The sequence below is a fragment of the Heptranchias perlo genome, chromosome 25, assembly GCF_035084215.1.
Source record: "Heptranchias perlo isolate sHepPer1 chromosome 25, sHepPer1.hap1, whole genome shotgun sequence".
Classification (NCBI taxonomy): Eukaryota; Metazoa; Chordata; class Chondrichthyes; order Hexanchiformes; family Hexanchidae; genus Heptranchias; species Heptranchias perlo.
In genome coordinates this window covers 10,861,037-10,887,369 of record NC_090349.1, presented here as the reverse complement: position 1 = coordinate 10,887,369, position 26,333 = coordinate 10,861,037, and the positions used below count along the sequence as shown (strand labels likewise).

Sequence of the window (26,333 nt, the reverse complement as noted above, 5' to 3'; positions counted from 1 at the left end):
CTCCTTGCACCCTGACCCCCAACATGTCTATGATGGGAAACCGAGTGTCAGGGGAAATTAAGGGTGCAAACCCACGTCCTACCATGGCACATCATAGCATGGCAGTGTGCCAACGTGCCACAGCCTGATTGATTTCATTGTGAAACATTTACCTGGGGCTGAGTGGGAACATTTTCTCTGATTGCTACATTTAAAGTGTCACTAACACGTAGTGACCAGAGGACATCTCTTCCCCCACCCCCTGTCGCTAAAGTTAAATTGTTTGACCTGCTCCTTGATAGCTCAGTGGGTACATGCACAGCATGATGTGCGACTGAGTCGTACAGAACCAGGAAGATTAAAGGTTCAACCATCAGTCTGTGTTCAGTTAGCTGATCTCAGTAGAGATGTTACAATTGATCTCAATGCCAGGGAGGGCAAAAGTAAGCCACAGCCCCCAGCTCTCATCACTATCCAATGACCCCTGTAAGAAAGTGGATGTTGAATGAGGATAGCATTGGTTGTGATGCCCCCTACAGTTGAATAGTCTACCTACATTCACTGCCTTGGGGTACGAATGAAGAATGACCACTTGGGTGAGGTGGCGGAGGACTGCTACCACCCATGGAACCGTATCCCAACATGTATCTTAGCTTTCAAAAGACAACAGGTAGAGTTGCCAACCCTCTCGGATTGTCCTGGAGTCTCCCGGAATAAAACATGAATCTCCCAGACATTGCTGCGAGCAACCCGGGAGAGAAATCACTCTGTGTGCATTTTTCATTGGTTCCATCCTGTGCCTAATAACATGCAGACAGTGACGATTGGTCCAGTCACACCCCTCCTCATTGGGCAAGTCAGATGAGCATGATTCTCCATTGGCGGTGACTGCTGACAATCACCAGTGAGTTACAGCTAAAGTCTGTAACCCAGACACTGGTCTGCTGACAGGCGATCCTGATTGGTCACATTCACTGTCCATCATATGAACTCCACCTTCTGTGTTGCTAATGAATTCGAGGATTTCATTTCGTTCACCTGAGGAAGGAGGAAGCCTCCGAAAGCTTGTGAATTTAAAATAAAATTGCTGGACTATAACTTGGTGTTGTAAAATTGTTTACAATTGCTAATGAATAGCAGAACTGTCACTCAGAACCGGAGCCAATGGTGGGTGAGTGGGGACCGGGTGGTTGGAGACAAGTAGTCATGTGATGAAACCTCCTGGAATATGTCCAACCAGAGTTGGCAACCCCAACAATAGGGCAAAAGGGGAAAAAATTGGGGATTTGGTTTGGGGGGGGGATAAAATTTCTGCCACTTCCACACTAACAGTTTACATCCTTTTGCAGTGAGACAGTGATGGTTAACACACAGGCTCGTATCAAAAGCATCATTTTTAAAGCATCGGGTATCTTGCTGCCTACATTTTTAGCACTGAGCTTTGTGCTCACCACCCTCTCCAGACATCTGCTTCAGAAGCTTTTGGATGAGAGAATTCTGGATGTCCTCCTGACTTGTGCGGTACGTATATGAGGCACTAAGACATTGCACAGCTTCCTGTCCACATCTGTAGCAAGGAGTAGCTAACAATTCTAACAGTTAACTTCAGACATGAGTTAGATATCAGGGAGGGAGACCTCCTCCGATCACCATGTGTCAGCGATATCATTAACATAACATGAAGGTTTCCCTCGATCACTCTTCCTAGCGAAATTGTGAATTAGACTAATTTATCCTTTTTATAAGACAAAAGGAAATCATCCTCTTCACCCAGGTGAAAGTTAAGGTTTTCTTATTCGTCAATACAGCAGTGATGGCTGAAGGTGAAAGCCAAGTGCCAGTGTGTGTCCTGCTATAAAATCATTTTGAACGAGGTACAGAGCAGTAGGGCACTGGGTTCGTGCTCCAATCCCCACAGAGGTGAGTTCCTTATCTTATAGGAACCTGATAGTTTCCACCCCAAGGTTTTAAAGGTGGTTAAATTGCAGTTGCTTTAGCCATAATCTTCCAAAGCGCTCTCGATTCAGGAATTGTCCCTTTAGATTGGATAATTGCAAATGTAACTGCATTACTTAAGAAAGGTGAGAGAGAGAAACGAGGAAATTCTAGACCTGTTAGTCTAACATCTGTTTTGGGGAAGTTATTGGAATCTATAATTAAGGACAAAGTGACTGAGCACTTAGAGAAATTTGAACTGATTAGAGAGAGCCAACATGGATATGTAAAAGGCAGGTCATGTCTGATGAACCTAATTGAATTTTCTGAGGACGTAACTAAAGTAGTAGACAGGGGAATGTCTATGGTTGTCGTTTAAATGGACTTCCAGAAAGCATTTTATAAGGTTCCACATAAGAGACTGTTACTCAAATTAAAACACATGGAATTAAAGGCAAATTATTGACCTGGTTAGGAGATTGGTTAGGCAGTAGAAAACAGAGAGTAGGGATAAAAGGTATGTACTCGAATTGGAAGGCAGTGACTAGTGGTGTCCCACAAGGATCTGTGCTGGGGCCTCAACTATTCACTATATTTATTAATAACTTAGATAACACAATAGAGAGCTATATATCCAAGTTCGCCGATGACACAAAGATTGGTGGCATAGTAAGTAGTGTAGATGGGAGCATAAAATTAGAGACATTGATAGATTAAGTCAGTGGGCAAAACTGTGGTAGATGGATTTCAACGCAGTAAAGTGTGAGGTCATCCATTTTGAACCAAAAAAGGATAGATCAGAGTATTGTTTAAATGGTGAAAAGCCAGGAACAGTGGAGATCCAAAGAGATTATGGAGTCCATGTACACAGATCACTAAAATGTAGTGGTCAGGTACATAAAATAATCAAGAAGGCTAATGGAATGTTTGCCTTTATATCTAAAGCGCTAGATTATAAAAGGGAGGAAGTTTTACTACAGCCATACAAAGCTCTGATGGGACCATATCTGGAGTTCTGGGCGTCATACCTTAGGATATATTGGCCTTGGAGGGAGTACAGCGTGGATTCACCACAATGTTATCAGGGTTCCAAGGGTTAAACTATGAGGAGAGATTACATAAATTAGGCTTGTAGTCCCTGTAATACAGAAGGTTAAGTGGTTTTTAGGATTTTGAAAGGAATTAATAGGGTAGATAGAGAAAAACTTTTTCAGCTGGTGGGGGAGTCTAAGACAAGGGGGAAACATCACCTTAAAATCAGAGCCAGGCCATTCAGGAGAGAAGTTAGGAAACACTTCTTCAGGCAAGGGGTGGTAGAAGTGTGGAACTCTCGCCCACAAAAAGCAGTAGATGCTAGCTCAATTAATCATTTAAAATCTGAGATCGATAGATTTTTGCTAACCAAGGGTATTAAGGGAAATGGAGCCAAGACGAGTAAATGGAGTTAGGATACAGATCAGCCATGATCTCATTGAATGGCTGAACATGCTCAAGGGGCTGAATGGCCTAATCCTGTTACTATGTCCCCATAGAAATTGTTAGATAATAAAAGACCAAGGTCTATCTCATTTGCCTTCTACCATCCTGGTAGTCACGTGATACAATGCTAATGGCGATCAGTCTCTATCAATTAGTCTACAACAGATCCAGACCTGATGTGAGGAAAACCCCAGTGATGAAAAGCTTTGGGAACCATAGGTCCAAAGCCACCTGTTCCTCCCTTGCCTGCCACACTGACCACGTCATGTCTCAAATTACTCATATACTCCATCCCAAAATGTTATTTTCTGAAAGAAATCTATCTAATTTGCATTTGAATGAATTAACTGCTTCCACCGTCTCCCTAATGAGTCCGTTACATAAATTGACCATTCGCTCACTGAAATAATGTTTCTCAGATAGTTTTGAATTTATCCGCCTTCAAGCACAGGCCGTGTCCACTGGTTCTACTGTTCTGGACAAGGTGAAACAGCTTTTCATGGTCTACATTATCAGGTCCTTTTTAGAATCCTAAAAAACAGCAATGGTATTACCTCTCACTCTTCTCTTTTCCAGTGACAACACTGTCGGACGTGCTGACAGATGAAATATGCTTTCCCATACAGGACAGTCTCCAAGGCCACTCTTGCGAACCTCTGACTGGGAAAAGCCATTGGCAGAGGCGTGAGCGCAGGTCACCTAACTGAATTCTGGGGACAGTAGTGATCTATGGGGTGCCGACAAGTAAAAGTAGGGTTGGGGGGTGGTGGGGACAAATTACTGTCTGCAGTATGGTTTTTATTATCATTGGCTTTGTTAGCTGGATAGGGGATTGACTATTGACAAGCTTCCAACCTACCTTTCAACTTACGTGACACGCTAAGTCCCTTTTCTCTCCTAGGCTTCTCCCCTTCTCACATATACGCAATTTCCTGGATAAGCTATTAGGAACATATGGGACCCCAGACTGTTTATCTTTCCCTCCCAGCCCAGGAGCGCTGAGGCCCATTGTCGGCCTTTACTGCTCCCCGGCTGAGACCAGCAAACTCTGCACAGGCTGAAAACGGAAACCTAGATCTGCTGAATGCATGGCTTTAGTGGAAGGATGTGCAAAACCTGGCAATCTAATCCACAAAGTCTACCCAATTCAATTCTATGTGTACTTATACTTCTTACTTGCTGTGGACCTAATGGTTTCTCTCAATGCTGTTTGCTTATTGGTGGATAAATCCTACATTAGAACACCAAGGTCTGTTCGCATCAACAACTCGATGTAGGAACAGGAGGAGACCATTCAACCCCCTCAAGCCTGTTCCGCTATTCATTTAGTGGTTATTTAATATACAGATAATTATTTTTATAGTTACATGCCCTTTTCTTAACTAACAAAAATCTATCTCAGTTTTGAATTTTTCAACTGACCCCCGGCCTCAACAGCTTTTTGGGGAGAGTGTTCCAGCTTTCCACAACTCTTTGTGTGAAGAACTGCTTCCTGCATAACCCTCTGGTGAATCTGTGCTGCACCCTCCTCGAAGGCCAATATATCCTTCCTAAGGTGAGGAGTCTAGAACTGAATGCAGTACTCCAGATGGGGTCTAACCAGAGCATTATACAACTGTGCAACTTAAAGATAATTGTAACTTAATAGGAACATGGTTTTAAATAGTATATGTAGCCTGTGAGGCTCTGTGTTACACATCTATGTGGCCCACAAAAACTTGGACACTCCTGACTTAGTACTACAGCAGGCAAGGCCTTGACCCATAAGCCTATCGAAGATGGCACTATCATTCCTGTTCAAAACTCTGTGCGTGATGCTGCAGAACCTCCAGTGATGAACCTGTTCATTTCTTGACAGAACGTTGTGATAGCCGTGTGGGACTGGATGCCAGAAGATACCCAGTTCTACATACTGCTTGTATGTGCAGGAATTTGTGCGCTGTTTATTCTGCAATCCAGATTCTATTCGAGGTATGAGAATGCATCTTCCATCGACTGCATTACACTGTACAGCTGTTTTTTAAGCACATCCGATAGCTAAATGTGTGTGATCTATTGGGGTGGGGCATTCTTGTTGTTTTTGTATTTAGTCCTCCCAATCTGATAAAGGAATAACACCTTGATTTGTTATGGTTTGAAACGACTTTAGACACAGCAGCATTCAGCTAACTTACAAACTCCATCTTGCAGACTAACTTCTCCAGCTGCTTTTTGCTCAATTGAAGCATTGATACTTATGGGAACATGTAGAAAAGGTCATTGATATAATACTGCAGTGAGAAGGCTAATGTACAATTTGCCAAAATTGCATATTATAGAACCATAGAAAAGATACACCACAGAAGGGGGCCATTCGGCCCATCGTGTCCGCGCCGGCTCTAAGAACAACCAGGTGCCCATTCTAATCCCACCTTCCAGCACCCGGTCCGTAGCCCTGCTGCTTACAGCACTTTAGGTGCAGGTCCAGATACTATTTGAAAGAGTTGAGGGTCCCTGCCTCTACCACCAATTCGGGCAGCGAACTCCAAACACCCACCGCCCTCTGGGCAAAAAAGGTTTTCCTCATGTCCCCTCTAATCCTTCCGCCAATCAGCTTAAATCTATGTTCTCTAGTTCTTGAACTCTCCGCTACGGGAAACGGGTACTTCCTGTCTACTCTATCTGAACCCCTCATAATTTTGTACACCTCAATCAAGTATCCCCTCAACCTCCTCTGCTCCAAGGAAAACAACCCCAGCCTATCCAATCTCTCCCCGTAGCTGCAATTTTCAAGCTCTGGCAACATTCTTGTAAATCTTCTCTGCACTCTCTCCAGAGCAATTACATTCTTCCTGTAATGTGGTGACCAGAACTGTGCACAATACTCTAGCTGTGGCCTTACCAGCGTTTTATACAGTTCCATCATTACATCCCTGCTTTTGTATTCTATACCTCAGCTAATAACGGAGAGCATTCCATATGCTTTCTTCACAACCTTATCTACCTGTACTGCCACCTTCAGGGACCTGTGCACATGCACTCCAAGGTCTCTCACTTCCTCCATGTCTCTCAATATATTCCCGTTTACTGCATATTCCCTTTTACTGTTTGCCCTCCCTAAGTGCATTACCTCACACTTCTCCGGGTTGAACTCCATTTGCCACTTTTCCACCCACTCCACCAACTTCTTGGAGTCTACAGCTATCCTCTTCACTATCAACTACACGGCCAATTTTTGCCAATCATGGCCCCTACATTCAAGTCCAGATCATTAATATGTACCACAAACAGCAAGGGACCCAACACTGACCCCTGTGGCACACCACTGGAAATGGATTTCCATCCGGATTTTCATTATCACCACTGTCCAACTGGATCTACAGGGTATCACCTATGTACTTGATTTATTACAGGGCTATAGGGTAAATGACTGCTCAGGATCAGTCTCCAGAGATGAAAGTGGTTCCATATCTCTTAATACTCTTGCCTAACAAAAATCTATCAATCTCAATTTTCAATTTTTCAATTAACCCCCCCAGCCTTAACAGCTTTTTGGGGGAGAGAGTTCCAGATTTCCATTACCCTTTGTGTGAAGAAGTGCTTCCTGACATCACCCCGAAATGGCCTAGCTCTAATTTTAAGGTTATGCCCCCCGAACACTTTTGGCCGTTTGCCAGCTCCATGGGTGCCAGCAACCCTCCTTCATTTGTGAGCCTTGGCATCAACAACCAACAAGTTATTCAAGTCCAGAGGGCATTTCAGCCAAGTCCATCTTCCCCTCAATCAACGCCCCAGACTCTTCCATCACCATCCCTGAGAACGTCCTGTCCCACCGGCAGGACAGACTGACCAGAGGTGGTGGTACAGTGATATACAGTCAGGAGGGAGTGGCCCTGGGAGTCCTCAACGTTGATTCCGGACCCCATGAAACCTTATAGCATCAGGTCAAACATGGGCAAGGAAACCTCCTGCTGATTACCACCTACCGCCCTCCCTCAGCTGATGAATCAGTCCTCCTTCATGTTGAGCACCACTTGGCGGAAGCACTGAGGGTAGCAAGGGTACAAAATGTACTCTGGGTGAGTGACTTCAATGTCCATCACCAGGAGTGGCTCAGTCGCACCACTACTGACCAAGCTGGCCAAGTCCTGAAGGACATAGCTGCCAGACTGGGCCTGCAGCAGGTGGTGAGCGAACCAATTCGAGGGAAAAAACCTACTTGACCTCGTCCTCATGAATCTACCTGTCGCAGATGCACCTGTCCATGACAGTATTGATAGGAGTGACCACCACACAGTACTTGCGGAGGTGAAGTCCCTTCTTCGCACTGAGGACACCATCCAACCTGTTGTGTGGCACTATCACCGTGCTAATGGGACAGATCTAGCAGCTCAAAACTGGGCATCCATGAGGCGCTGTGGGCCATCAGCAGTAGCAGATTTGTATTCCAGCGCAATCTGTAACCTCATGGCCCGGCATATTCCTCACTCTACCATTACCAACAAGCCAGGGGATCAACCCTGGTTGAATGAGGAGTGTAGAAGAGCATGCCAGGAGCAGCACCAGGCGTATCTAAAAATGAGGTGCCAATCTGGTGAAGCTACAACACAGGACTACATGCATGCTAAACAGTGGCAGCAACATGCTATAGACAGAGCTAAGCGATTCCACAACCAACGGATCAGATCAAAGCTCTGCAGTCCTGCCACATCCAGTCGTGAATGGTGGTGGACAATTATACAACGAACGGGAGGAGGAGGATCTGTAAACATCCCCATCCTCAATGATGGCGGAGTCCAGCACGTGAGTGCAAAAGACAAAGCTGAAGCGTTTGCAACCATCTCCAGCCAGAAGTGCCGAGTGGATGATCCATCTCAGCCTCCTCCCGATATCCCCACCATCACAGAAGCCAGTCTTCAGCCAATTCGATTCACTCCACATGATATCAAGAAACGGCTGAGTGCACTGGATACAACAAAGGCTATGGGTCCCGACAACATCCCGGCTGTGGTACTGAAGACTTGTGCTCCAGAACTAGCCGCGCCTCTAGCCAAACTGTTCCAGTACAGCTACAACACTGGCATCTACCCGACAATGTGGAAAATTGCCCAGGTTTGTCCTGTCCACAAAAAGCAGGACAAATCCAATCTGGCCAATTACCACCCCATCAGTCTACTCTTAATCATCAGCAAAGTAATGGAAGTTGTCGTCGACAGTGCTATCAAGCGGCACTTACTCGCCAATAACCTGCTCATCAATGCTCAGTTTGGGTTCCGCCAGGACCACTCGGCTCCAGACCTCATTACAGCCTTGGTCCAAACATGGACAAAAGAGCTGAATTCCAGAGGGGAGGTGAGAGTGACTGCCCTTGACATCAAGGCAGCATTTGACCGAGTGTGGCACCAAGGAGCCCACGTAAAATTGAAGTCAATGGGGATCAGGGGGAAAACTGTCCAGTGGCTGGAGTCATTCCTAGCACATAAGATGGTAGTCATTGTTGGAGGCCAATCATCTCAGCCCCAGGACATTGCTGCAGGAGTTCCTCAGGGCAGTATCCTAGGCCCAACCATCTTCAGCTGCTTCATCAATGACCTTCCCTCCATCATAATGTCAGAAATGGGGATGTTTGCTGATGATTGCACAGTGTTCAGTTCCATTTGCAACCCCTCAGATAATGAAGCAGTCCAAGCCCGCATGCAGCAAGATCTGGACAACATCCAGGCTTGGGCTGATAAGTGGCAAGTAACATTCACGCCAGACAATGACCATCTCCAACAAGAGAGAATCTAACCACCTCCCCTTGACATTCAACAGCATTACCATCGTCAAATCCCCCACCATCAACACCATTGATCAGAAACTTAACTGGACCAGCCATATAAATACTGTGCCTACAAGAGCACGTCAGAGGCTGGGTATACTGCGGGGAGTGACTCACCCCCTGACTCCCCAAAGCCTTTCCACCATCTACAAGGCACAAGTCAGGAGTGTGATGGAATACTCTCCACTTGCCTGGATGAGTGTAGCTCCAACAACACTCAAGAAGCTCGACACCATCCAGGACAAAGCAGCCCGCTTGATTGGCACCCCATCCACCACCCTAAACATTCACTCCCTCCACCACCGACGTACAGTGGCTGCAGTGTGTACCATCCACAGGATGCACTGCAGCAACTCGCCAAGGCTTCTTCGACAGCTCCTCCCAAACCCGCGACCTCTACCACCTGGAAGGACAAGGGCAGCAGATACATGGGAACAACACCACCTGCAAGTTCTCCTCCAAGTCACACACCATCCCGACTTGGAAATATGTCGCTGTTCCTTCATCGTCGCTGGGTCAAAATCCTGGAACTCCTTTCCTAACAGCGCTGTGGGAGAACCTTCACCACACGGGCTGCACCGGTTCAAGAAGGCCGCTCACCACCACCTTCTCAAGGGCAATTAGGGATGGTTAATAAATGCTGGCCTTGCCAGCGGCGCGCACATCCCATGAACGAATAAAAGAAAAATGTGCACATACTTCGCGTTTCTAGCAAAGTTAACTGGACAGCAATATAGAGTTGGGAACCTTGGCTAATTTCTCCCCTCCCCGCCCTAGCTCAGGTCTTTTGTAGCACTTCAACGATCCGGATTCTTTCCCCTCAGTCTGGTTCAGTAAAAACTGAAGTCGAATACATTTTAAAGTTCATCACAACTTTAATAGCAGGGTTCTTAGTCTGCAGCATTGATTTGGACTCACTCTATGCTGGCAGAGCAAGAACAAAAACATACAGAAATTCACACGTTTTTATACAAATCAATAGGGTTGGAACATACTCAACGAGGGTCAACACCAATCATAAGCCGCGCACAGGTTGCCATGCGAGGTTACATTATTTCCGGCCAATCATAAATCGTCCATGTGCTGATCATGCTGCTGTTAGACATCAAAGGGGATACTTCCTCACCTTCCAACTTGGAATGTTCTTCCCTGTCCCTTCTGTTCCTTATCTCCCAACCTGGAATGTCTTTCAACTTTGGCTTAGCTCGTTACCTATATTGATCTGCCATAAACATGGAGACATTCAGACCAGTCCTTGAATCACATCAAAGACTCTACGTTGCTAAGACCATGCAAACCTGCTGACTACGCAAACATATGGCCCAGCAGGAGGCCAGGCCACCTGTACCAATCTCAGTTACTAACTAATTAACCCTTTCTAACCATTTTGCATTCTGCTTCTTTGCCACATAGACATTTTAATATTTTACTGAAAACTGACCACGTAGGGATTCTCATTCCCCCCTTTTATCATTTTATGATAACCAATTATTACGGTGCTCACTGGTTCTGCAGGTTCTGCAGCGCAGCAACATTTAAGTAAGCAATAAACTATAAGAGTTATAACAATGAATATGACTAGCCCTTGAACTAGAGAAGTCCCAATAGAACACAGACATGTTTCATCAATACGCCTTTGTACTCTTATCTGTTCTCAGGAACAGACTCCTTCTAAACATCTCTCCAGTAAGCTGCGAATGTCCTTGGTCAGCTAAACCTATTCATGTTAGTTTGAAAAGGTTAACATAGTCAAATATCCTATGGTGCTTTATATTTTGTTTCCAGCCTAACTAGACTGAATGGTACCTTTCAGACCATTTTACACCTGTGAATTGGCGCCCTCCCCATTATATCCCTTAATCTAAATTCTCCCTACAATATCCCGTTAGATGCTGTACCTCATCTTAACCAGGTTCCCTTCGTGTTGGCCACCAGTCCGGGTGGAAGAGAGGCAGAGCATCTGATAATCCTATCAAACTATAATTGTCTTCCCTTTTACATGCACCTTACCCCAGCGGGTGCTACTCCCGGTACCATTAAGATGTGTTCTTAGTTGAAACCCTTCATCCTCTGCTTACATTTATTACATGCAATGAAAATCAAGAAGCACATTACAACAAACTGCACTACGACTAATACATATGAAACTAATCTAATCCAAAGATGGATCTGTATATTCAGTCCCAAATTCCAGAGGTCATTTCACCAGATGGTGACTTTAATTTGGTCAATGTCATGCTTAATGTTGTTATTGTCCTGTTGTAGGTTATAATAAACCTTCTGGGAGAGGCGTATCTCCATTCGCAAGGCTTTCAAGTATTTAGGCAACAGGGGTGTCAGATACCCAAATGTGTCCTGATATGCTTTTAAGTCCTTTCTGACATTCTCAGAAACTTGTAAGGTGGTGAGGTTATGCCGGTGTATCTCTACCAGTTCCTCGGGTCCAATCCGAACTAGGACTTCAGAAATGGAGTAGAATTCTGGACTTAAAATATCACAAGTTAGATTGGCATATTTAAACGTTTTCAAATTAGTTGTAACACAGTATTCGCCCTCTCCGGCATATACCACTTAAGTGGGTTTTAGATCCGCCTCTAGGGCCTCCATGGTACAGTTAATATCCGGATTGGTACCGGTATTATTAAACCCACACTGTGCTTCTAGGCTGTGTCCAACACTATGTGGACACACAGTGACAGCATGTCTAGTAACACATCCCTTTAATTTTGTTCCAGCCAATCAGCTTAAATCTACGTCCTCTGGTTCTTGAACCCTCTGCTAGGGGAAACAGGTACTTCCTGTCTACTTTATCTGGGCCCCTCATAATCTTGTAATTTTGTATCCATCGTGCGGATATCTTCTAAATATTGTTTCTCCCAATTTTATTGTTAACTGATGGGAACCTAACCCTGAATTTTGGAAATCCAAATTACTGTGACCCTCTTTACTTTAATTTCAGTCCTTTTGATTGATACCAGTGTTTCCTGACTGTTTCATTAATTAGTTGGTTTCTCTATGGACCATGTGTCAGTGCCTTGTTTAAAAGGATTTCTCACTCACCTGGACCACCTTAACCATTTTCCTGTTGTGCTGTTGTCAAGTAACTGAGCCTGTCTGAGACTCATTCTTCACTGTATCTTCTTCATGTATCTCCGCATACTAGCAGCATCTCATAGGAATGAGCTTAGTGTTCTTGGATATTAACTTTCTGCTGGCCAGTCTCTTCTTCCTCATGGTATTTCCGAACATTTTCCATGGCACACATCATATGTCCTGTAGGATTCAGTCCTGTAAAAGCAACTGGTTTGTTTAAAGAGTGGTTTCAATAGCTCACCAGGCCATAGGCCTTTGTAATCATGTTCTTCATCCTGATCTCCGTTTCAGATGATGGCAACATACATTTGTATCTTTTATGTCCACTGTAGCCATTCTTAGGTTTTCAGGTTATCTTATCAAAAAGATCAGGGGTGTCTAGAGTGCTTATCTCCCCCTGCATGGTCCCGATGTCAGGGTAGTGGCCAGGCTATTGAGTGTAGTTTTCTCATTATTCATTATAGGCAAGGACACAAATATCTCCACGAGAAAGCTATCAATTTACTATTCTCAACTACACTTTCCTGACTTCCATTAGATTGTATATTTATGCCAGATTGATTTTTTTATCATGCCCAATTCAATGACTTTAGAGAAATTCCCATATCTCCCCACCTCGAGCACTCTGTCTCGGAAGACAACAAATAGGTTAAAACAAAACAAATCAAAATGTTTTCAAAAGAAGAGAATCAGGTTGATATCACCACGCTGTGACATTTGGTATCCGCTGATGTCTGCAGCTAAAGTCTTAAATCTTTAACACCACTGGATCGTTTCCTGCACCAAATTTCTCCAGCAAAGGTTGCACCGTAACTTTGTAACTACTCTTGGTAATCCTGCACCATCAACACTCACGTGGTCCCAAAAAAAAAAACAGGGTCACCTGTTTTAAAAGAAACACAGAAAATCCATTGCGGCTCTTCTTGAGAGCCCAAGTGATTAATTTGTCAAATCTTCATTTATTATTTATTTATCCAAAGGAATAATCCCTATACCCGAAACAAATTTAGAAAACAAAACAGGAGAGAGAAATTGCCTAGTTCCACTCTCGCTCTCTCTCTCTGAAGCACGCAGCCTGTCTGAAATAAACACTGTCTCTCCCACATACAGATGTACGCAGGGCTGCAGACTGGAATTTCTAACTCCAAGTCCTAATCTCTGTGTTTTCAAGATGTAACCACATTAAGCAGATATCATTAGCAGCCGCCTGCTAAGATACGTTATATTCCTCTTTTATTAATTTATTAATGGTTTGGGCATGTGTTTCTAGCACTGTAGCTATCCTTTGCAAATATATGGTCAGCATTTGATCCTCAGACAATTCCTTATCTGTATTTTCATTTATCTTTTAATATATCTTTAATGCGAGACCCTAAATCTCTGACCTTTTGATCTAATGTTGTCAAATCAATGGTGTTAACAACTGAGGCAAAGGCAGTTGCTATATCACTTATCACAGATCTTTACGTCTCCATATTTGCCTATCTCTTTTTACGATGTCCACCTCCATTCCATGTCGCTCTTTGTTTTAACACTTGAGTTAGGAGGTGTTGATCTAATTGTTGAGTTTTCTTAGCAGTCTCAATGCGAGTTATATAATTTGTCAGGGAAGGTCTCCCCTCTTTGGTCAGATCTTGTATTCTACTATTAATTTCAAATAAAATTGAATAGCCCCAGAACTTGCCAAAACTTCCTTATCATACTGTGGCGGGGTAAAACTGATAGGTGTTTAGTACCCTGTGTCAGTACATAGCTCAAGTAATGGACTTCCAATTGTCTAACCTATGCTTCCTTTTCATATGATTTGTTTTACATTCCTTTCTTATCAATTTTTCACTGTAGCGTGAAAACTTATATCTCAGTCAATTGTAGCCTTTGGCATTTCCGAGTAATTGGGACAATTTTACTAATATAACCTATACCAATTATTACCTCATGTTCACCTGTGTTCTGGGCAAGCCTCAGACAGTTCTCAACCAACTGGGTCATTTCTATCTGTTTGAACTGGTCTTGGCATGACAGTCTGGCTTCTTGGGATGGAAGGGGTTAATATTAACTTGCTCTTGTGGTAGGAGTAACTTGATCCTTCTCCCTTTTGAGATTAAGTTCCCACCTTCAAAATTTCACTTCACACAGGTTTGACTGATTTTTTTACTTCTCACATTTGTGGATTGCTTTATACTATATTTTTGCACACTATTTTTTCACATACTTTTAGTGGATGTGATTATAATCAACGCTCCGAGCTGTTCCAGCTTTCCGACTTTTCCTATCACAATGATCCTGATAGTTTGTTTAATCTATCCCGTTAATTTTTAACCTCTTTTTAAACCACAGCCAATCACAAAATAAACATTCAAAATGCCAATTTTTTGAAGATCCCATGTCTGGAATTTAACATGCTCACACTTTATAAGAACCAGAATTTAATAGGTCACTTAACCTCAATAACTCCAATTTTAATTCAGCAGTATCAGAATTAAACACACGACAAGACAGATACATTACACAAAGGAAGAAAACACGCAAGACACAGTAAGAAGGGGGCGTGGCCCACAACACCGACAAAAGAAACACTGATCAAGACAGGCTTTTTAAAGGGACAGTACACTTAAACAACAGAACCTTTCTTTTTCGGGTCTCTGTCTTTTAAACATTTGTCTAGTCACTTAATTCTATCCATATTTTTTTTTTTTTGACAGTACTGTCTCCATAAAGCAATTAGTTCTTTGGCTGTGGTACCTCTGTTATTTTTCGAAATTAATTCCTGAGCCTTTTTGGCGGCATCTAAGTTTTATCACTAGTTCCTGTTTATATCCAATCACCAGGAACTTAAACCCTGACTACCCTCAGTGATATTAACCACTGACCTACCGCTTACAAGTTATTCCCTCAGTGATATTCGACCACTGACCTCCTCCTGCTATTTCTGTGTATTCGCCAGACTGACCTGAATCTTATAAGGACGCCACATGAGTGTTAGCGATTGCACGATTCGTCGTCAGACTGACGGATTGGAGGAAAACCGACGTAGTAAATTAAGACTACTTACATTGGGGCGCCATTTCCTTCCTCCGTGTCTGAGACAATCCGCCTCTTACTCCGCGAACTCTCGGTGAACGACCGTTAAGATCCCCGTACGCGCCACCAAATGACGATCCGGATTCTTTCCCCTCAGTCTGGTTCAGTAAAAACTGAAGTCGAATACATTTTAAAGTTCATCACAACTTTAATAGCAGGGTTCTTAGTCTGCAGCATTGATTTGGACTCCTGATAGAGTCACTCTATGCTGGCAGAGCAAGAACAAAAACATACAGAAATCCACACGTTTTTATACAAATCAATAGGGTTGGAACATACTCAACGAGGGTCAACACCAATCATAAGCCACGCACAGGTTGCCATGCGAGGTTACATTATTTCCGGCCAATCATAAATCGTCCATGTGCTGATCATGCTGCTGTTAGACATCAAAGAGGATACTTCCTCACCTTCCAACTTGGAATGTTCTTCCCTGTCCCTTCTGTTCCTTATCTCCCAACCTGGAATGTCTTTCAACTCTGGCTAAGCTCGTTACCTATATTGATCTGCCATAAACATGGAGACATTCAGACCAGTCCTTGAATCACATCAAAGACTCTACATTGCTAAGACCATGCAAACCTGCTGACTACGCAAACATATGGCCCAGCAGGAGGCCAGGCCACCTGTACCAATCTCAGTTACTAACTAATTAACCCTTTCTAACCATTTTGCATTCTGCTTCTTTGCCACATAGACATTTTAATATTTTACTGAAAACTGACCACGTAGGGATTCTCACAACCACTGACCTGCTTAAGATCAAACTGGGGTTTATTGGTGTGTATGTCTCAGTGCACTACCATTTACATACTGGACCAATACACAATTTTAACTACGTGCAGTACTCTCTCTACCTCTCCCCCACCCCCCCACCCAAATCAAACTGAACAAAGCTGCCAGTATCAGAAAGGTTTGCTGTAAAACGTGTGACAATTTGTCTGCAGTCAGATGAGAAAGTGACTACTGTTCGAAACTCCGCTGCTGAGACCCATTGAATCACCTGCAGTTTTACGTCAAGAAAGGGAAGCCCAGTTGAGAGGAGCTCTTAAAGCAATGATTTGTGGAGTGCCTTTGAACGTCTGAATGATTTCCACGTGTTTTTTTCCCTAGGATGCGCCCAACCCTGTCGAGAAAGGAGCGGCGACAGATGGGAGAATGGAGGGCTTTTATGGAAGAGATTGTGAAACCAAAACAGGTAATTTACAGGGGGGAGAAAAAGGTACATTTTTTGGTTTACATTCGTTCTCTGGATGTGGGCGTCACTGGCAAGGCCGGCGTTTATTGCCCATCCCTAGTTGCCCTGCAAAGGGGATGGTATGCCGTCTTCTGTAGCAGTTTACAACTGAGTAGCTTGCTTGGTTACTTCACTGGGCAGTTAAGAATCAACCACTTTGATGTGGGACTCGAGTCACATAAAGGCCAGACTGGGTAAAGATGGCAGATTTCCTTCCTTAAAGGACATTAGTGAACCAGTTGGGTTTTTAAGTCAATCCGACAGCTTGTCAGTCACTTTTACTGGTACCAGCTTTTCCAGATATTTTTTAAACTGAATTCAAGTTCTCATACTGCCATGGTGGGATTTGAGCTCATGTCGCTGGATTATTAGTCCAGGGCCCTGGATTATTGCCTAGAAACATTGCCACTACACTAAAAGAAAGTAAGAACTTTCATTTATATAGTGCCTTTCACAACCTCGGGACGTCCCAAAGCCAATGAAGTACTTTTTTAAAGTGTAGTTATTGTTGTAATGTAGAAACTCGACAGCCAATTTACGTACAGCAAGTTCCCACAAACAGCAATGAGATAATGACCAGATAATCTGTTTGAGATGTTGGTTGAGGGATAAATATTGGCCAGAACACCGGGGAGAACTCCGCTGTTCCTCTTCAAAATAGTTCCATGGGATCTTTAACATCCACCCGAGAAGGCACACGGGGCCTCGTTTTAGATGGCACCTCCGACAGTGCAGCTCTCCCTCAGTACTGCACTGGGAGTGTCAGCCTAGATTTTGTGCTCAAGTCTCTGGAGTGGGACTTGAACCCACGACGTTCTGACTCCACGGCGAGAGTGCTACCACTGAGCTACGGCTGACTACGGTACCCAGATGTTAGTTGGGGATGGTTTTGTTTTATGTAGATAAGGTACAATGTAGTTATCCGAAAGGACTGGATGGTTCAGTGGCTAGCATTTTGGCCTTTAATCTCTCGGATCAAGGCTGTAGTCAAGCCCAAACCAATGGGATTGATATCTCCTCCCTGTTGACTACAAGGTTTTATGTAAGTGAATTTGGAGTGGTTTTAATCCCTTTGCTCATTGGCCCTGGTCTGTAGGACGAGGTTGGAATTTTCCATAAATCACAGGCCCTCTTAGTGTTGTTTCCACACATGGTGCACCTGTTGTTCCTTTTGTCTTTCCTGTAAGCCTGTGCATATTTTCTTGGACACATTCATCAGTCATGCACATCACAGGGGTAAAGGGAAAGAGCAGGGGAGTGAGTCTAAATGGATAGCTCTTTCAAAGAGCCGACACAGGCACGATGGGCCGAATGGCCTCCTTCTGTACTGTTTTATGATTCTATGATTTTTTTTGCAACCAATGGAACCCCCCCCTATTTGAGCTTACCCTGCTGAGCCGTTGGGGAGCCTAATGACGGGACTTCTTTGTTGCAAGGTGTGTTTAGTGTCATTTTATTTTACCCTCTTAGACAAACCATTGTGTTTCTCCATTAACAGAGCCAGCTGTTTGAAGAATACTTGCGTCAGCGTGCAGCAGAGTAGGCAGGATGGACAACATGACCGGTCGGCGAGAATTTAACAGGACTTCATTCCTGGACACCGCGCCCTGTGCAGTTACTTCTGTCAGGCAGTCAGATAGTTCAATACAGACATACCAACAAACACAAGTACAGAGATTCCCTGAGGACTTTCCACCATTTCCTGAATCTTATCTTGAATGGATGTAAATGTTAGAGTAATTCCCCTCACACACTCAGGCTTCACTAATAGGTATTAATATACATGGCATACTGTGGTAACCTCCAGCAGTGCTGAGTTGAATATATTTGAAGTGGGCACTCCACTGTTTTACTAAGATCTCCTCGTGTCTCAATATTCTCTCCACATTCCTATTGCATTTGATCTTGATGGAAGCAGACAGACTGGGAGACGTTTGTGAGGAGTAGCTCATGCATGGCACACAACCTTACCTCACAGGAGCACAGTCTCTGTGCCCCATTCCCAGGCATCCTGTATAATTGTGTCACACGGAAACACTCAAGCAGGGATTGACAATGAGCAACAATTGTTGGTCCGAGTTCGTGCAGGCGGCAGGGAATTTCGCCTGCCCGAGGTGCGCATCGGAATTTCGGGCACCGCTGCCTGGCAATTGTCCATCCGTTCGTTTTAATTTCTAGTATGTGCTCCAGGCGGCTGACGCTTCCTGTCAGCAGTGGGAACTCGGAAAATTGCCCCCTATTGATTTGGCTATCTGTCCGCTCAACATTCTACTTTGCACGGGTTTTGAAGTTGTAACTTGCTCAGGAACACTGCAGTCCAATATCACTCAGTGCTTTATTTTTATGACGACCCCTGTCCTCGCAGCAGCAAGTGTGTGTACTCTGCTGCCGTAAAGGGACTTGTGCAACAGCCGGACACCCATTCTGTGAATGGAGCCCTTTGCTCTCCGTGAGACTCGTTGCTTCAGCTCAGCTCACTAAGGAGCCTTAACAGCGATCAAACATGAGACTTTTCATCCTTTGTGTGTGTTGCCAGAGGTGGGATATTACTGACCTAACTTACAGAATCACCCAGTCGTCTATCAGAAAGAGGAAGCCTTCAACTTGCTGCCTGGTTTGAAGTGGATTCCTATTCTTGAAGGTGCTCTCTTTCTGGAGTTGAAGCACTGTGTTTATTCTCGTATGTGTGATGCACTGGGGCCGAAATTCCCCGGGATACAATCCCAGCAGTTACACCCAGATTGCGCCCAATGGCTTGGCCTGAGCTTGTAGGGTCAGTGGGATGACATCTAATTTGCATGGGGCAGGCGCAAGTGCCACCATGGGTGCATTTTCAGCATCTACCTACCCCATGTGGCAAGAAAATCCAGCGCCCACCTCCCCTTCCCCATTGGGGAGTGGGCAGTTTCCCAGGGGCCCCGACCCCAGGCAGATACCCTTGACCATCTCTGTAAGGGGCCGATAAGCAACATTTGAGGAAAAGTGCTGCCTGTTCAGGGGTACAGGCTGCTTCCTTGGTCTGGACCCCAAGGTGGGGATCATACTTGTCGATCTGGAGGCCAGTACACCTCCACTAACTTAGCGTTACAGCCTGCTGAGACGCGTCAGGTCCCAACTAAACCAGGCTAGTTGAAACTTCTGGGTGTAGGGAGCCCTCACCCCTGACTTGCCCCACCCCTGACAACATTTGCCTTGAAAGGGGCGGGCTGATAGTTCTACATGTCAGAAGCTCCCAGAAACGGCAGATTTATGGGAGACAATTTTAACCTAACCCGTCTGTCAGGAAATTGATGGATCGGGTGCAACACTTGTTTTACGACCGGCCCGATTTTACATTGAAGTCAACGGAGAGTAACATTAGGTAGGGTGTAAAACCGACATTCCATTCGATCCCGTGGGTTTCCCGCCTGGCGAGTTAGGTTAAAATATCCCCATGATGTCAGAATTTTGTCCCCACTGTGTTTATTCCCATATATGTGAAAGATCTTACTCCACAAAGCCCTGATTAGACCACACATGGAGTACTGTGTACAGATCTGTGCCACCCAAACCAAGATCAGCTACTCAGGAATCTTCCTGGTCTGTAAAGCTTGAATACTCAGTGAATAAACTTGCTGAGCCATCAGGACAGACAAGAACCAGATCTTTAACCGTCAATCATTTTGTTTTGTTGCTTTATATAAATGTGTAGAGGGACCAATGCAGTGAGCGTGAGTCATTACTGATTTATAGAAAGCAGCATTTGTGTTTTATGTGTTTTGTGTTTCTGAGAGGTCATAGCTATCAGAAAAGATTGAACAGGCTGGGGCTCTTTAGAAAAGAGAAGGCTTGAGGGGTGACCTGATAGAGGTCTTTAAGATTATGAAAGGGTTTGATACGGTGGACATAGAGAAGATGCTTTCACTCACGGGGGAGACCAGAACTAGAGGCCATGAATATAAGATAGTCACTAATAAATCCAGTAGGGAATTCAGGAGAAACTTCTTCACCCAGAAAGTGGTTAGAATGTGGAACTTGCCACCACATGAAGTAGTTGAGGCGAATAGCATAGATACATTTAAGGGGAAGCTAGATAAACACATGAGTGAGCAAGGAACAGAAGGATATGCTGATGGGGTTAGATGAAGAGGGGTGGGGAGGCTTGTGTGGAGCATAAACACCGGCATGGACATTGGTCGAAATGGCCTGTTTCTGTGCTGTACATTCTATATAATAATGGGAAATGTTTACTTACTGTCACTAGTTTGTTGGCTCAGGTGCCCTTTTTAAAACAAAAATAGCTTTGTATTAACAACTTGTGCTTATACAGCATCTTTAACATAGATAAATGTCCCCAGGTGCCTCACGGAGGCATCAGGGGGAAAAATAAATCTGCATTCTTTGCAGTAGTCTTATTATGTCTTTGATACAACCTTTACATCTGTAGATCAGGATAAGAACCGTTTATCATCAGTTATCAAGGCTGAGCTCTGAACCTATAGTGAAATTCATTGTCCTTTGGTTGAAGCTTTGCTGAGATTGATAGAATTGTGTTGGACAAGGGAATTAAGGGTAACGGGACCAATACGGATATATGGAGTTAAGTTGCAGATCAGCCATGATATAATTGAATGGTGGAACAGGCTCGAGGGGCTGAATTGCCTACTCCTGTTCCTCTGATCCTATGACTGGATTGTTGAATGGTCACTAAACACCATTGCTTGGTGATCACCATATCTTCCCTTCATCCCCTCCCCCAAAAGAAAACAACCTGTAAACATATAGGGGGAAACCTAATTCATTTGACCATTTTCATTTTTTTTAAAAAGGTGTCTCATGTTTCTGAATGATGCAACTTTTTGCATATTTTTGTTCTTGATACAGGAGAGTAACTTGTTCACCCAGTTCTACCAGAATTAAATTGATACAATTTTTTTTTAACCATAATTGAGGGGATCCCATTCCCATGAACCACAATAAGCGATCAATAGTCATTTTCATCATCTGGATCCATTTATGAGAGGGAGTCATAGGAACAGGAGGAGGTCATTCAACCCCTCAAGCCTGTTCCGCCATTCAATTAGATCATGGCTGATCTATATCTTAACTCCATCTACTCCGCCCCCCATACTTGGTTCTGTAACGCTTAATACTCTTGCCAAACAAAAATCTATCAATCTCTGTTTTGAAATCTTCAATTGACCCCCAACCTCAAAAGCTTTTTGAGGGAGAGAGTTAAAGATTTCCACTACCATTTGTACCGGGCAACTGTGCTCTTTACATTATGTTTCTAGGCCTGTGCTTCATGACTGCTCACCTGCCCTATTGGCCGATAATCAGGGGTGATGTCAAAAGAAGGCACGGAGAGGAGGTCAGGCACCTTCCCAGACACCAGAGGAATAATTGGAAGGTGAATGATCCTGGGCTGTTTCTGTGCATGTCTTCAGAAGCTGTCTCAAGGAGAACATTGGAAGAGGAACTGGAAGGGGGAGCAGGGGCAGATCATACCTCATTCTACAGGCCAGTGAGTGGTGGGCAGACTCAAAAAAGGGGAGAAAATAAATAGAGAGTTGAAGGAAGATGATTACCCTGATGTCTCAGTCAGTAAATACAACACTTGGTAGAATCATAGAATGATTCAGTGCAGAAGAAGGCCATTCAACCCATCATACCTGTGCTGACTCTTTGAAAGAGCTATCCAATTAGTCCCCTGCCCTTTCCCCATAGCCCTGCAAATTTTTCCTTTTCAAGTATTTATTCAATTCCCTTTTGAAAGTTACTCTTGAATCTGCTTCTTTTCAGGTAGTGCATTCCAGATCATAACAACTCGCTGAGTACAAACATTTTCTCCTCATCTCCCCCTCTGGTTCTTTTGCCAGTTATCTTAATGATGAGGCACACAATCAGAGAAAGTCCCAGGTTCAATATCTGGTCCGATTTAGCCCATCTCAGCTGGGTTGTAGTGAGATGCTGCTATTGGTTACAAATCTTATGGGCTAGGCAGGGCTAGGTTCAGCCCAGGCTCATGATTACCATTCGGTGAGTTCAACTGAAAACCGCAGGTGTGAGGAAAAGATGGGGTTTGACTGTGATCTGCCCTCTCACGCTCACTATATAGGCTCACAAATAAAAGAATGACCACTTGTGTAAGGTACTGAAAGAGGAGCTGTGTCCCAGCAAAAGACAGCACTTCAGGGAAAAGAAATCATGAAACTGGAATCATGAAACTGAAATCATGAAATTCTTAATGTTTTGAGATTTGGACTCTCAGCGACCCTGAAAACTTTTTCTTATAGTCATTTTTTAAAATCAAAAGTTGATTTTTATTGTCAGCCATGTGCCTTTACATTACACTGTTCAAAACTTGAAAACATTGAATGTGAATAGGGGACATGCAGATGAGCACAACCTGAGTTTAACCCTAGCAGTTCAGGGTGACCTTCTGCTTTAAATTAATTCTAGATATAAACCCTATGAACCCCTCAATTAGATTCCAGCCTGTAAATCATCCAGGCATCCAAATCCCCTGAGCAGATTCTACCTCCTAACTTACTCCCAGACATGCATTATTTGACATACAGTTGTGAAGCAACAGTCCTGCGGGCAAGGAAATTACAACTAAAACCCACCCCCAAGCGAAAGGCTGTCCCCCTCCCTGACAAACATGCAGTTTATCACTGGATGACTGACTGGTGTCAACACTGAATTAAGGCACTCAAACTGTGAAGTGAATTTCTTATCTTCAGTTCCTCTGTTGATGTTTTTACTAATTGACTGAACTTGTACTACAAATTTTCTAATAAATGTTTTTCAATCAAATATTGTGTCTTTGTCACTCGTTTTGTAACTGACTGGATTCACAATCTATCAAACACTCTAAAACTTATCAATGGGGCATCAGAAAGAGTAATGAGTATTGGGGAATGAATTTCAGGCGATATGATTTAGGGGTTTGGATTATTTGTAAGTAGAGTAATGGACACCAGGCTTACGAAGTAGTTAAGCCAAGAAGGTTCCATCTTTGACCACTGGCCTGTGCTGAATTAGTTGGATTCAGCTGGGCAGCAGTAGGGACATAACATTTCCATGAACCCTGAGTTAGAGAGATGGAAATCAGCCGTGATTCTCACTCCTGATAGATGTCCAGTGACCCTCTTCCTGGAAGTGCACGTGTCTGAAATTTGGGTGAGTACAGCATTGGGTTCGTGTGTTATAGCCACTTGGCCGAATAACGACCACACGGGAGAGGTACTGAAACGGGTGACTGGTGCCCTCAGAACCCTCCTGTGGTAAGTTGTCCAAAAGAAAAAGAAAGACTTGCATTTATACAGCGCTTTTCATGACCTCAGGATGTCCTAAAGCACTTTTCAGCCAATGAAGTATTTTTGAAGTGTAGTCACTGTTGTACTGTAGGAAACTCGGCAGCCAATTTGCGCACAGCAAGCTCCCACAAACAGCAATTTGATAATGATAAGATAATCCATTTGTGATGTTGGTTGAGGGATAAATATTGGCCAGGCCACAAGGGATAACTACCCTGCTCTGCTGTGGGAACTTTTATGTCCACCTGAGAGGGCAGACGGGGCCTTGGATTTAAAATCACATCCGAAAGACAACACCTCCAACAATGCCACCTCCAACAGTGTCAGCCTAGATTTTGTGCTCGAGTCTCTGAATTGGGACTTGAACCCATGACCTTCTGATGCAGAGGCCAGAGTGCTACCAAATGAGTCACAGCTATCACACCCTTGGGTGGGGAAAGGAGAAAATTGACTCATGGACGTCCAGGAGTGGGTTATGGATTCAAGATTTTGAATGATTACATGTCAAATAATGCATGTCTGGGAGTAAGTTAGGAGGTAGAATCTGCTCAGGGGATTTGGATGCCTGGATGATTTACAGGCTGGAATCTAATTGAGGGGTTCATAGGGTTTATATCTAGAATAACAGAACCCTGGGTGGGGAGTTGTAAACAAAGGCATCAGTGATTACCTAATACCAAGAGAGAATCCTCCAACAAACAGCTGAATTCTTAGTGCTGCTCTGCGGTATCTATTATTTTTTATATTTGCAGTGAACTATAGAGAAGTTTACTGGAAATACACAGCAGGGTTATCAGTATCTGAAACACTGAAGACAAATTAGCATTTTGAGTTCTGTGTGTCCAGCATTCATGGTGTCTCTTTATATCTCATGGGAACGTAGCTGTTGAATTTTAAATTCATTTTGTAATTTTTTTTTGATTTGGACTTTCTGTCCTTGGGCTGATGGTCAGTGCATTCTGTGCTCCTGACGCCTGTCCGCCACCAGAGTCAGATTGTTTAGACATTTACAGTTAGAGAGCCATCCTTTATTTTCAGAATAGTTACTGCTGATCCCGTGTGTTCCACCTGCCCGAGATCATCAGAATGCATCCTCTTCATTGAAATATTGTTTGCTGTTCGATCTTGTGTTTTTTGGAATGTTCATCCTTGGGATCCCCTGTTTGGATCAGACTGACCAAAAAGTTCCACTGATTTGACTGACCATTGGTGTGATGGTATTCTGGCAATCGCCAGACAGGAGGGTTCCGCCCCAGTCGGGGAACACTTCAGCAGTCAGGGACATTCAGCCACCGACCTTCGGGTAAGCGTACTCCAAGGTGGCCTTCGAGACACACGACAACGCAAAATCGTCGAGCAGAAATTGATAGCCAAGTTCCGCACCCATGAGGACGGCCTCAACCGGGATCTTGGGTTCATGTCACGCTACACGTAAGCCCACCAGCGAACAAAAGCTATCTGTTTTTAATATAACGGATCATTTGCTGGCTTTCTCTGCCTTCCGGATGTTTCTGCCTCTCTGTTTTTTTTTCCTGTTTGTTTTTTTTTGTTGAATGTATATTCGGGGGTTCTGTAGGTAACACCTCTCTGTCTGAACACGGTGATTGCCTTGGCAACGGGCAGTTGCAAAGGCAGTCTGTAATCACCATGTATTGTTTATATTGCGTAGGCTTCGAGGAGTTCCTGACATTTACCTGAGGAAGGAGGAAGCCTCCGAAAGCTTGTAGATTTCAAATAAAATCGTTGGACTATAACTTGGTGTTGTAAAATTGTTTACAATTGTCAACCCCAGTCCATCACCGGCATCTCCACATCGTGATGGTATTAGTCATGGCTCTATGGTAATACCATTACCTCTGAGTCAGAAGGTTGTGGGTTCAAGTCCCACTCCACTGACTTGAGCACATAATCCAGTCTGACATTTCAGTGCAGTGCTGAGGGAATGCTGCACTGTTGGAGGTGTTGTCTTTCAGATGAGATATTAAACTGAGGTCCTATCTGCCCACTCAGGTGTTTGTAAAGATCCCATGGCACTATTCAAAGAAGAGCAGGGGAGTTCTCCCTGGTGTCCTGGTCAATATTTATCCCTCAGCCAATGTCACCAAAAACAGATTATCTTGTCATTTATTTCATTACTGTTTGTGGGTCCTTGCTGTGCGCAAATTGGCTGCTGTGTTTCCTATATTACAAAAGTGACTACACTTTAGAAGTACTTCATTGGCTGTAAAGTGCTTTGGGATGTCCTGAGGTCTTGAATGCAAGTTTTTTTTCACTGCTTAAGTGTACTGTATTCTCAGCAGATTCAGCATGACACATGGGCACAGAACTTTACGTTCTACTTAAAAGCTTTGCTTTGTTCCAGAAAATATGCCACAGACCTTGATTTATATGATTTTGTACAAAAATCATGTGCTTGGTGTACACTGTT

General features: G+C 43.9%; 1 protein-coding gene across 2 annotated transcripts in view; it reads left to right on the top strand.

The window, feature by feature from the left end:
- Positions 1-21,189, top strand: part of LOC137342011 (uncharacterized) — a 116,986-nt gene extending 95,797 nt beyond the window's left edge. For both annotated transcript variants that reach the window (XM_068005590.1, XM_068005591.1), the window contains 4 exons: positions 1,329-1,500; positions 5,252-5,364; positions 16,481-16,565; positions 18,103-21,189. In XM_068005590.1, coding sequence (XP_067861691.1) covers positions 1,329-1,500; positions 5,252-5,364; positions 16,481-16,565; positions 18,103-18,147 — 415 coding nt within the window. In that variant the 3' untranslated portion in view covers positions 18,148-21,189. The remainder of the gene's footprint in view (positions 1-1,328; positions 1,501-5,251; positions 5,365-16,480; positions 16,566-18,102) is intronic.
- The last annotated feature ends 5,144 nt before the right edge of the window (positions 21,190-26,333 follow it).